The sequence below is a fragment of the Neodiprion lecontei genome, chromosome 1, assembly GCF_021901455.1.
Source record: "Neodiprion lecontei isolate iyNeoLeco1 chromosome 1, iyNeoLeco1.1, whole genome shotgun sequence".
NCBI lineage: Eukaryota > Metazoa > Arthropoda > Insecta > Hymenoptera > Diprionidae > Neodiprion > Neodiprion lecontei.
In genome coordinates, this window is record NC_060260.1 from 29,544,108 (window position 1) to 29,557,345 (window position 13,238).

The 13,238-nt window shown below is 45.1% G+C and overlaps 1 protein-coding gene across 1 annotated transcript in view; it reads left to right on the forward strand.

Annotated features, from left to right (window-relative positions):
- Window positions 1-7,927, forward strand: part of LOC107220124 (protein vestigial) — a 57,583-nt gene extending 49,656 nt beyond the window's left edge. Inside the window, exon 8 of the mRNA XM_015658577.2 lies at window positions 6,532-7,927. Coding sequence (XP_015514063.1) covers window positions 6,532-6,578 — 47 coding nt within the window. The 3' untranslated portion in view covers window positions 6,579-7,927. The remainder of the gene's footprint in view (window positions 1-6,531) is intronic.
- Window positions 7,928-13,238: the final 5,311 nt, after the last annotated feature.

Consider the following 13,238-nt stretch of genomic DNA (forward strand, 5'->3'; position numbering starts at 1 on the left):
TGTAATTATAAAAATATCTTGCTGCCTTGCGAATATAATAATTTAATAAGTATTCAACGTACAACTGCTAGTCTCTTTCATGAAAACTATTTCCGAATTACAAGATACTTGTGAACAATTGGCATACATGCCAATAATCAAGGGGGAGTGAATTGCATGAACTCAAGCTACGACGAGATGCTTTGAAATCCGTCTTACCCACAGCCCCTATAACAGAGTTTAATTTTATTCAGAAGCTTGCAAACACTCGGTTGGCGTACCTTATAACTTATACCTTCTACCAACCATACTTCACAAAGCAGAGGCCCGAGACGGAGGTCGTCGCGGGTCGATACTTTGGCGGGACTCCTCCTTCCGCCTTGCCAGAAGCCGGGTTCTCCCTTTCAGCTCCTGTCTCTCGGGATGTCACTCATTCTACCCTCCGCAGTTCTCCGCCCTTCGTAAAGCCCTTTGCTCGTCTTCCATCCTCGAATCTGCACGCAGCAGCTGTGTAACGTCGCTTTAATTCTTGCGGCTCCGCGGAGCTTTCATGCGATCGGTGTTCCATCGCGTCGCTCCGAAAGGCTTTTCAGATGAAATCGTATCTCCGGATGCGGAAAATGGCCTTTGAATCAAAACCAAGAACGTTCGCGAAACGCGTCCGACAGTCGGTACAAGCGACGGTAATTTTGCCAAATCGTATAAGATTCGCGCGAAGCTTCGCAGAGATCCAGGAGACTGCGGAATGTTGAGCAAACCCGATCGAACAGGTTCTGAAGAATTTTCTAGCCGGAATACGGGCACTGTTCAGTATGCCGATCGAGTGGCGTGAGCTATTCCCTGCGCAATTCATCGGACCTTGCGCCACGATTCGTGTTATAGTGCCAATTCGGAAATTCGAGCGATCAGCAGTTGCAGGAGTGGGATTTCGATACAGTCGTGCTTTTCCGTGCGTATAGGTGATCCAGGCGTGATTGCTGCTTCCACAGCTGTATGTCGTTGATTGCGCGAGTGGAAATGTACAGTACGTACATTACACACATGTGTATTCGAGGGAAAATCCGTCCCCGAGGCTGCGGGTAGTGTCTCCAGTTCTTAAACTCGTTACCTCACGTCCCCGAAGCTCTTCAAGCTCCTTAGGCAGAGAATCGAGTGTACAAAGTTCCCGTTTAGGAAGCGCGTAGACGGCTCGGCGGGTTGGCCGGTAATCATTTAATTGCGCAAATTAACTCGAGCGGCATAAATTGGCTGCCGTTTAAGCGCGATTAAGAGAAATAAATAGCAATTACTGACTAACACACAGGGATACCGGGACTCGTGAACGAGGCTCAAGATGGCTAATCTAGTATCGTATTTTCCATTCGTTTCTTCAACTTGCGGGAAACCATTAATTTTCCGCTAAACCCTCCGGGCGACAAATTTCATCCCATTCCGGTAGCTAATTCACTAATAGAACACACGTTTCCTTGCCTGTGTTGCCTCTATTCGTACGACGATGCATCGCGAGTATCGAGATCGGCTCCTTTTTCGTTCCTCTCGCCGTGTTGACACCGTGTTGAAAATCGACGATTATCGACTACCGCGATTGAACTGTCTTCCTAACGTGCATGCGCTAAAACCAAATTAGTTTTTCCTCCAATTATATATACTCCAATCGGAAGCGTGTGAAACTCGCTTAATTCGCGCGCAGTCTTCTCCTTCGCACCTCCACGATTTAACCCAACACAATCTACCGCATCCGTATCGAAAATCCGAGGTCTCCGTGAGTCCGCGGACGATCCAAGCGATACATACGCGCATTTTACTTGATTTACAGATCCACGCGCCGTTTACCACGGACCGTTTCGTGTTAGGAAGCAATAGATCCTGAGATATGAGCGATACCGCTTCCGTTGTAGATGCTGTTTTGATGCTCTTAGTGCACGCGCGTAAATTCTGCAGTTTATCGTCTTCGAAACGACCCGGTGAATATACAAGGTGCTTTCGCTGCGCTCGTGCAGCAGCGCGCGTCGTTCATGTCCGCTTCTAGATTCCTCGAGCTTTCCGCGGAAATCGAAGGGGTCTTTGGTATTGCCCGTACTCATGAATCGCAATGCGAACAAAAGTTGTTGACAACCTATAGGTTCGACATAGAAGTAAGTTTACGTTCAGAAATATACTTGTATCAAGTACTATCGAGTCGTGCAGCGATTTAAATTTTGACAAGATGATCGATAGTGAACACGATGTCGTTTGATTGCTTTCAGTGTGAAAGTAATCCTTTAACTGACTCTGCCGGTTCGTTTTTAATTTTCATTCGATTGTCCATATTGGCGCTCTGAACGTCTCAGTGAGAGAAATTTTTAGTTCCGGTTACCGCTCAGTCCTTGACTATTTTCATTTTTTATCACAATCGAAAAATATAGTTCTAGGTACGAAATGAAAATTAGTTTTCTAGCTGTTAACAGAAAGTCTAGTATTCGTTACTATTTTTTCTCATTACGATCATTGTTACTATATTGTCTTGTAACCGTTGCGCAAATGTAATACTTGCGCAACAATAAATTGACGTTTAAGCTTTATTTAACTAAAAAAGTAGGGTAAACCTCAGAAACTGATTTTGCGTTGCAATAACCAAAAAAGGATCGACGATATCGCAAAATGGTTAGGCGTACCTCGTGTTTCGTAATTCCAACAATATTCAAACAGTTTTTTTTAACGATACCTGTTTTACTCAATTTTTCTAGTTGCTGTAACAAATGAAATTTTTCTCAGTGCTGCAGGTAAAAATCGTCAAGTTAAACATTCTGGCCTCCATTTCTACAACGTGAAAATTGAAAGAGCCTACTGCAGATATTGTTCTCGCTGTTCTAAGATCGCGTCGTTTCTGAATCTATGCAAGCCTAGATTTCAATTTTCCGGACATAGAGAAAGTAAGAAAGAGTTTTTAATTTCCCGGGCTTCTCGACTCCTCGTTTATCCTTCTCTCACGCGAAATCACTTCTGATTTCGGTCTCTCCTCCTTAGATCTCGCAGAGGACGAACAAAGCTCCGCTGCAGCTCGGCGAGCAGCTTACGGTCGAGCTTCCCCTTCTGGTTGAACAGATCGATGCAGCCGCTGACCACTCCCTCGTTCGGGGGGCTGACCAATCGAGGGTCCCGGCAGCTCGGTTGACCGTCGCTCGGCTCGAGTTTGCTCTCCTTGTCCCACGGCGTCGGAGGTGAAGAGCGAACACCGTGACGTCACACCGCCGCCATTTTACCGAGCGAGTCGCGATCAGCTCGGGATACTCGACTTCCGCCGTCTTGTCTCTCCGATTTCCGCGTGCGGTTCCTGATCCGCGGGGGCGGCTCGTGTCGCCGATTCAGAATGCAGATCGTCTCGAAGCTGTTCTTGATTATAATTGGCCTTCGCGCTTATCATAGCTAATTAATTAACGACGCGTAGACGCGTTATGCGCATATCGCGAGGCATCGTCGATCCGCGAGAATCGCGAGATGGAATTTTAACGAACGGATCCCGCGAATTGTACCTGCGGGGGGAATATATGCAGCAGCGGAACGAAACGCGTGTCCGTGTCGCGAAACCGGCGCGATTCCACCCCGCAAAGATCCAGCATCTCACGATGATCGCCGCTCGATTGACGCTCGGTAATGCATCTTCATCTTGTCACTGGCCGGATCGCGATCAGCCTTTGCACCGAGTGAAAAACTTCCCTCTACTTCGATACGCGGCACGCCTAATTAGGACAAGGTATTCCGATGCAAATCTACGGGGGCCCTGCTCTCTCATCTTATCCGTCATATTATTATACCGTCCTGCTTCATGGTATTTCTTCCTCTTCATATAGAACTCTGAACGTCACACGGACTCCGTAAATTTATCTCCTGATTGTAAACTCGCGTGGTTAAGAGACGCGGCAACGTCTAACTTATAACCCACGGGAAAGCGCATGGGGATCTATTTCAGAAACTCATTTCTCTTCATCCCGAAGAAAATCGAAGGATATCTTTATACGGCAGACATTTTGTATACTGAAAAGAATTGCAAACCATAATTTCAGGCTCTTCGATTTCTACGCAGTAGCTTTAAATGACGCAGTTGGGTGGAAATTGAACGAATTTTGATCGATGCTGTAACTCAACAGCTATTTATGATATTCGATAATTCATTACTCCCTGACTGCAATGAGATTCAAGTGATCCGTTCGTGCAGCCCCTGCAGATGCATCGAGCCGCACGAAAGTTGGCTGTAAAACGGGAGAGATTTACCGGTTTAATTTCACGTTAATTGTCGCTTATCGATGCATGCAGGCTTCGCCGGAGGGAGAATTATGCCTCGGTGATCCGGCCAGAATACACGGATAGAAGAGGTTCCCCTTTATCGCGGGCGAGTATATTGGATTCCGGGGTTAGAGGGTCTGACCCCACCCTCGAGGGTCATCGCTATACCTTTTGCATGCATCCCTTGTCCAAGGGTTCGAGGGCTGAGTAGGTATAAGGGACGCCGAGCGCCATGCCACTTGCAGACCGACTCGTCCGCGAGGGTATAGCTTTAATTTAATTTCAATATTTGGTAGTGCTGTCCGTGTAAGGATCACTGTTGTACGATTTGTACAGGTGCGGTATATATGTGCGCATATAATACGCGTTTCGTGCGGATGAAAACTTTGTCTTGGGCGGATAAACTGCGGGGCGAAGGTTTTCTCAAAGCTCGCTTGTCAAAGGGAGTCAAACAATTATTAAGAAAAAGTAAGAGAAATATACGAAAAAAGGAAACTCTGCCTCGATTTCGACTCTCGAGGGGTGATTCTTCGTTTTAAATTGAGAAACGGTCCCGGAGCTTCTCGAGTCTTTGTAAACATCAATGTGCGGTTCCACAGCATCGCTCTTTTCAGAAGAATTACAGCATCGTTTTCGTTGTTTGTTTCAATATCGCACTATGATATTATAATATGCTGTCTGGGTGAAAAGCTCTTTCCAAATTAAATAGTTTCTCGTTAATCGAATATGTAGCACCACGTGTAGTACCTAAGTCGTTAATTTATGATTCATGAAATGTCCGTGGGATCAAATGTACGGTAGCTTCACCCCTCTCAGTGAATTTCCACAGAGACACGGATCTCTATCGTTGAACGACCGGTACACACAGCAATATTTGCCGAGCAATTATTATCGGCGTAATGATCGTCGGACGGACCGATCTTCCGAAGCATTGTGTGGCCAGTCAACCCCGACGGGGTGTCGAGCATCGACCAAACAATATCGCCACTATTTGCCAGGTCATAAAGTCACCCCTCGGTCGGCAAAGGGTGCTCGGCGTGTAATGGTGTGAGACCGGGTTTCTAAGGGTGGAAAAATCGTCCTCGCGTGCCGTGTTTTTATGAAATCTTCCGCGCAAACAGATCGTCGAGTGTAATATCATCTGGACACTGAAAACCAAACGCAGGGATGACGGTTCTTTCGATACAAGCATAATTCCGTCGAACTTGGCGTTCCTGAAAAGTGAAGAGCATTTGCTGCTCTTGAAGAGAGGATAATTTTCCGACCCGCTGAATTCTTTCATCAAATATCACTCAATCGCATGGGTTGCGTCACCTGTGATAAAAATCAGCGGCACGTGCGGTAGAATCGCGCGTGTATCAAACTCCCAGAAGCTACTCTAGTATTCGGCTTTGAAGCTTGCAGGTAAGGGATCGGCCACGCGTAGTCACGTGCACGGGAGATACGAATTTAATAAGCGATACGACGTTGCACATTGATCGCTTCTTTCCCGGAACGCAACGATTTTCCGTATATCTCGTAGTCCGCAGCTAGAAACGTGAGAGCGATCATCGTAAGATTATGGGATCCTTGAGTGGTTGAAAATTTTGGACATTACAAGGATACAAGTGTGGCGCCTGCGCGTGAAAATATCATGGCCTGCCGTATTTACCTGGCCGCTTATATCCCTGCAGCGCGAGGAGTTGGGCGACAGATTTGATCCTGTGAAATGAGAACAGTTCTTTGTCTGCGACGAGTTTCAACCCCTTAAGTATGGTGTATCGGTAAAGATGATCAGTGCAGCTTGCAGCGTCCCGGGTATAGGTATAACCTGCACGAAGTTAGATCGCAGATAAAATGCAGATGTATAGCGTCCCGTCATGAGAAAAGTTGAGATCTTAACTGGCTCATTCCGTGACATCTTTCGAAGACTGTTCATCCGTCCGTTCGTTCGTTCGTTCGTTCGTTCGTTCGTTTCTTCGTCGACCGAGCGTGTCGCCCAGCGGGTGCCGTCACCAGGTCCGCACCCTCGCATCCGTCAAAAATTTTCCTTTTCTCTTTCTCAGCCTGTATTGCGTACGGATACAGGTCTTCGAATACCCAATTTGAATTGTTTGAGTTATTCAAACGAGTCAAATTCACGAATTACCGCAATCGCGCTGCGCTGCGTTTTGCGGCAGCAGCGCTCGAAGCTTCTTTCTTTAGCTATTGTACCTGCAGCAGAGATTTGTGGTTCATATATGATGGTTTCTAGCGTAAGTTGTACCGAACGACGACGGCTAATCTTTCCGTTTCGTTTCTTTGTTGCAGGTCTGGAGTCGCAGGTGCAGGACTCGAAGGATCTCTACTGGTTTTAGGATACCGCGTGAAAAACGGCCGAGTTTACTTGCTCGAATGAAATTCGTGTCTTATGTATATACATCGTGCCATGTATATGAATGACGAATTTCTTTTGGGGCTTGATCGCGGTGAAGTCGCTACCGGAGGACGGGAGACGTGATGGACAATTTGTAGAAAGAAATTTACTAAATTTCTTATCGAATAACAGAAAAAATACAAAATATATCAAAACTAAAGAGAGAAAAAGAACAGATAGAAAATAACGTAACTAGTGAAATATAAATGACGCCGTTCTTGAGTGTTCGTTTAATATTAAGGGCCTTGGGGCAACATGACCTATCGAAAGGACTCTGTTATTATACTGTTGAATAATAAGTAATAATCATAATGATAACAATAACAATATTAGTTATTAAATTAGCGTTGAAGTGTACATAGTGTTACCTAAATCTTGTAAGGATCTACTATCAATTATATATATATAATTATTCATATATATATATATATAAATTATAGTCTCTGCGCGCACTATTTACCTTATAGTGACGACAGTGGCTGACGCTGAAAGAAAACTCTAGTTCATATAGCAAGTAGGATATAGATTTAAAAAATGTCCAAATTTACCAACTAATTACAACGTTATTGAAATACAAATAACTTCTATATTATATATCACGTTTACAAAGAAACGGAGTAAAAAATCGACATTGTTTAAAGATAAAAATCATTTTTCGTTGAAATTCACACTTTCCGTACTGCGTGCAACTGTTCCCTTCGTCATCGGGGAAACGAATGCCTAACGTTCAAATTTAAAGATACGATGAAAAGAGTTGTACATCCTCACAATCGACTGCAGTAATTGTTTGGTAAATTCAGTCAGAATATAAGGAAAGTATTTATTGACCAATGATCTTGCCATAATATTGATATAATTGTTATTTTATATCGTATGTAGTAAGGTTACGATCAGGCGGTGAATAAAATCTGCCGTTGTAGGAGAAAGAGTAAAAGAAAAAAGAAGAAAAAAAAAAACGATCAAAAAATGACTAATCGATTGTAACGAAGCGGAAAAAAATATCAATCGATCATTCGGATTTTATTTTCCAGTACGTTCGTGGATCGCTCGCCATCTCCCGATTGCCTTTGCATATTCACCACGAATTAACACGCATTCCCACGCATCACATGCTTAGTGTCTTACGCAGTCATTAGCCTGTCATATAACAACCTACATACTTGTAGATAGACCTCTACCTATGCATATACGTACTTTATACCCGCCTCCCCCGCCTGCCTGCAGTCGGAATAATCACCACTACTATCACTTTCTCATTGTAGGTGTGAATAAATCTTTCGTTATCACATACGGACATGTCTTTTATACCTTTCGTCACCTGTCCGCGAACTTTTGCAACCACCCGCGATAAGAGCTTTCCGCTCCGAAGCGTCATTCGATTAGCCAGCTTGCACACTTTTCGGAGAGTAAATTTCACGCGGAAATATTCGCTTTCCGAGAGTGTTGATATTCGGTGCCTATATTACGACTGTCGACCTCTTCTCGGTCCTCGGTTTCGCTGCTCTGCACGGCTCCTTCTATTACGTGGGTTAATTACCACTCGAGTTGCAGGCTTCAGGAGAGAAAGCACGAATGCGCGGTTGCGGAGCGACCGAGGAAGAGAGAGGTCGACAGATAGAGAACGAGGGGGAGAGAGAGAGAGAGAGAAACGGGGTTGGTGCACACCGAAAGTTAATCGAGCACGTAATGAGAGGGCCGAGCGACGCCTCGTATTTTGAGTATATATACTCTACAAGAAAACGTCTGCTCTAGTCGTTGCAGGATAGGTGAATGAGGCTCAACGCCATTTTTCGCAATTTCCCCTTTTGTGTAAGTATAATCACGGTGTGTTTAACGGTGGCCGCATTTACCGATTTCGAGCATACGCCGGAGATTTGCGTTCAAAGTACATATTAGAGGGTCGGCAAGTTTTTCACATAATTACGACTCGCAACCTGCAGGTTTTTTAATCTAAGCACGCGAGTCGCTTGGAATAACATGCCTCGGAACGTCGCCCGCTCTCAAACATGCTTCAGATATATTTATCCCCCTTTGGTATGAGATATGAGTTGAGGATAAGCAGGACCAAAGCAACGATCGTAGATCACTCGCTGAGTAAGTGAATATAGAAAGAAAAGTAGTCTAAATTAAAGGTGACAGTACATTAACGAAATAATAATTCTTCAAACGTGTGAGTATGTGATGGACATAGTTTTCGATTTCAACAAGATTCGTTTAGCAATGATCCAGTCCTTGGACTGATAGAATTACCGATCTTTGTTCTTCGTCAAAATCGAATCAAGCAATAACTTTAGTGTTTCTCTCACACTGTTTTGCAATCAAGCCCAATGCCTGTGATGTTTGCTTTTGATTACAGATCTTACCGCAGGTGTTCGAAATGGCTTCGTTGATCTAGTGTATCGACACATCTCATAAAGCTTGAGCAAAACTGCTTTGAGGTTTGCCTAAGAAATCGAAAATCGAATACGAAGAAGTCGGTAATCGTCGATCGTTAGCTGAGATTTTTATGAGGTCTGAATGGTAATGGCGTTAAATGGCACGCGACAAACGGACCGCGACTCCGGAATATTTAGGAACGTCGTAAAGCCGGGGATCCACCTCGTCAACTTTCGAGGTTCACGAGCGATCAGCGAGACATATGAAAGTTTAGAGCGTATGAAGATAGGAACATGTGTAGGGACACGGTGTCACGGGCCTTCCTTACACGTGTTGGAAGACTGCGGGTCAACCGGCGCGAGTGAACCGCTACGGAAATGACGCTAACGAGATGGGAAAAATGGCAATTAACTTTGACACCTTCTGCCCAGCTAGGAAGTGATTTAGTTTATATAGTTGGCTGTTGATTTATCGGCTCACGTGTTAACCATCTGTCACGTTGGCCCATCGACGCTCATACACGAATTTGTAAGCCGGAGGAGAGCAGCTCTCGTCTTACCTTACATCAATCCTAATCTTTTGCCGGAACGATTTGCTCTTTCACTTTGTCTCGTGGTTTAACGGGACAATCGGACACACGTCATTTGTTACAGGTACGTATATGCACAGAATTTTACGAGGCGTAGAATTAAGCTGCGGACTTTTAAAATCCGAAATTAAATGTTTCGATTAATTTCACGTCCCAGTGGATACGAATTGATAGTATAAAACTACCTGAAATGTACCTTGAATTGGACTGGATGGTAGATTCAGGAATGAAATGAGAAAGACGCATACTTTTTACGGAGACGAAGGTTCTGGGAAAACGCCCACGGTTCCCGTGGGAATTCCGGGTGCAAGGAGCCGAGATTCTTTTGTCTATATCTGATAATTACTATTTCAATACAGAAGAGAATCGGTGGATTATAAGGGAAATCCAATCGATTCGGAATTCATTTTTGACCATCGTCGCCTCATAATCTCCGATCTGTTTAAATTCCAATAAACGGTAGCCGCCACTAAATCTACCAAATAATAAAATAAATCCTCGAGCGCCGTGCCGCAAGGGTGGGGGAACGAGGGCTGAGGACCGATGCTCAGATAAGGAAGAAGCGAGCGAGAGAAGCGGCGAGGAAGATTTACTGGGCGCCCCGACGCCCCGACGCCCTTCGTCTTTCCCCCGTCTTTTCCCCTCGCCGCCTCTCCGCTATCCTGCTATCTTTCTGCCTCGCGTAATTACTGAAATCTTTCTTTCTTCCGTTTTTTTTTTTTTTTTTTCTTCTTTTATTATTTTCATTCTTTCGAAGAGATGAATTTTCTCAACGCGGTTCATTTCCTCTGTACATATAATACAACGAACGCCATTTACCGTATCGTTGCTAAAAATATGTTGGCTTTTTCGATTAGCTGTTCGATGCGTTGCTCAATGGAATAAACTCTCGTCTACAAGCCTGCATATGTAGTACCGTGTTTCTTTATTTTAGCCTGTTTTCAAAATTTGTATCGATCATGCGAAAGTGCCGTTGAGCATGTGTTAGAGAAGGAAACTTTAACGCCCACTAAAAGTTAATTAGTGTCAAACACCGCCTCGCATGCTGTGATGCATGGAGAAAATTGAGAGCGGTCGATGTGTTACCCGAATAGAAGAAAGAAGAAAAGAAAAGAACGTTTCAGGATTTCCCACAGTTCCGAAATGAAATATTACAAAGTTAATAAGTGACTAATGAATTTCCGGATGGTTGAACCTCTTGATATACATTTGTAACTACAAGTGTTTAATTTTCTTATACGAAATAGAAAGTCCTTCTTTGTACAATACCACATGTATTCGATCGCGGTAAGGAAAATTTTTAGCGTGCACCGCAAGCCGAAACGGGTATCGGAGAGATGCCGCGTAAAATGCGCTCGGAGTTTGGTTTACTCACCTGGAAAAAAAAAAAAAAACGTTAAGCGATAAAACATTGTAAGGTGTAAAATGATCTAGCGTCGACGGGAAAATACGATCGGTTAAGGGTTGAAAAAAAAAGTTGTGAAGCAAAGCTGTTCGGTATCCTGGTGAAAGGTGGGAAATAGGAGTTGATACAAATAGGGCATTGCTCTTCGCATATAAATCAGTCTGTTCCCTTTCTTCTGCCACGCGTTTATGATTGGTGTGTTTAGTTACGCAATCACGCATGTGTTGGCTAGACGGGGAAAAAGTGCAGGAAACCACGTGAATAACACGTGGAGTTTCACCCGGCGAGACTTCCTGGCTCAGTTTTTGAGAACCGACGTAAAGTCTTTCCGTCGTACAAACGTTCGTGCATACGTGACGGTAGTCAGTTCTCTGCACTCAGCATCAAGGATGAATCGAGCAATTCGTTTTATCGACAAGGTCCTCTTTCAATTTTGGCACCAGTTTATTTCTAAGCTGCGATTCGCATCCGCTCGCCAACGAACCCCGACCACTGGTGAGGTAATTAAATACCGAACACGCGAGGGGCTTGCATCCCAGCCGGACACACTTTGCACCCCTCGAGACGAATCTCCCTCCGGGGTTCGACACGTGGGGTCGTGTTATTGATATCTCCGAAACGACGGGGCAGCTTGGAACGGTCCAGTCGTGGTTATGAATATCGACTCCAGATTTTATCGCATACACAACAGCCCCTGGCTGCTTTTCATACACTGTTGCAGAAACAAGAACTGGCGGAAAGTCATTGGTTCATATTACAATCGGCGAGCGGAAATACGAGTCAATAATTGTCGAATCGAACCTCAGTTTTTCACGAGTCCCGCAGGGTGCGTCAGAGATACGCCGAGCTCGACGGACACTCGAGGTTCTTTAACATCGTTGGAAGAGGCGCCCTGCGGGCAGGCCGGACGGCCGCCTACCAATGGAACAGCTCGCGATGACACAGTGACGCCGCGCTCGACAAAGGAGGAAAAAACATCTAGGAATGTCGGCGGGCATATTTCGGCAGTGTCACCTCAGAGGTACGGCAGGACCCTCGAGAACGGCCGCGACCCTCGGACTTCGGCCTCTACCTGTCCTCGCAGTCCCTCCCATCCCTCAGCTCTCCCTTGCCCCGGGTCCGGATCCTCTCCCTCGGGTTCCCACGCCGTCCGCGTAGAGTTTGCCGCGGCGATCCTGTGTCTGGTCATCTTTTGCCCGGCTACTCCTTCCGTTTCGAGTCATTTCGGTGTACCGCGGTTCTGAGGAATTTCTCAACTCGATAGATGATCGGTCCTTTCCTCGCGGACTGTTCGTTTCGAATCGGTTACCGGGTGCGCAGGAGCTTCCGTTTATGCTTTACGTTCGCAACGCGGGTGTGGACTTTGCGACATAACTGATTCATTGTCGTCGAGAAAGTTGACGTGCCGTTGAAAATTGCCACGGTTAAAAAATTTAACCAATACATGATTTTCGATCACTTTCACACGATGGTTGTACAGCAGTTGAGCGGCAGCAAAAAGCTCAGTGTATCGAGTTTTACCAATATTCGCAAAAGATTTTGGTGAACGTTCGTACTTGGAATGTTTATTCCACATCGAATATTTGATCCGAATGCCTCTGTAAAATTTGGGATAAACCAAATTTATCCTAGACGTGAACAAATGCGAAACAGAGACAGCGGTAAGCATTAGCATACGTGCGTTTATCTTTTCGAGCGACGCATCTGAGGGATCACGTTCGGTCGTAATCGATTAAAACGCAAACGACCGTGCGCACCAATGATTCGCATCTGACCAAAAGATTTTTACGAATCACGCTGCACCTGCCTCGTGCGCCTACGTATGCATTCATTTCTGGTTCTCGTACCCCCTGCCAACCTGAATGCGGCAAATGAGACGTGACTGACGCGTCGAGGGGGACAAACGACCCCGTGTCAGACGATGATGTGCCGAGATGAACACGTGCGAGCAACGTCCGTTCCGAGTCCTCTCGTATCGCTTCCAAAACGCAGGGTACGGTCATTTTTTGTTTCGCCTGAGATTTTTTGCTGACTGGAACCCTGCTAGCTATGCAATTTGTTTTGTTATATTATTTGAAAAATTTATACCTGTAGAATGAAACTTTTGTTTTATCGGCTGAGTTTCAACTTGGAATATGTAATGAATTCAAGCTCAGTTTAACGTGCGCTTAAATTTAGAAAGCGCGCGATTAAACGTGCGTAGGATTCCATCGGTGAGTAAATAGCCGAAT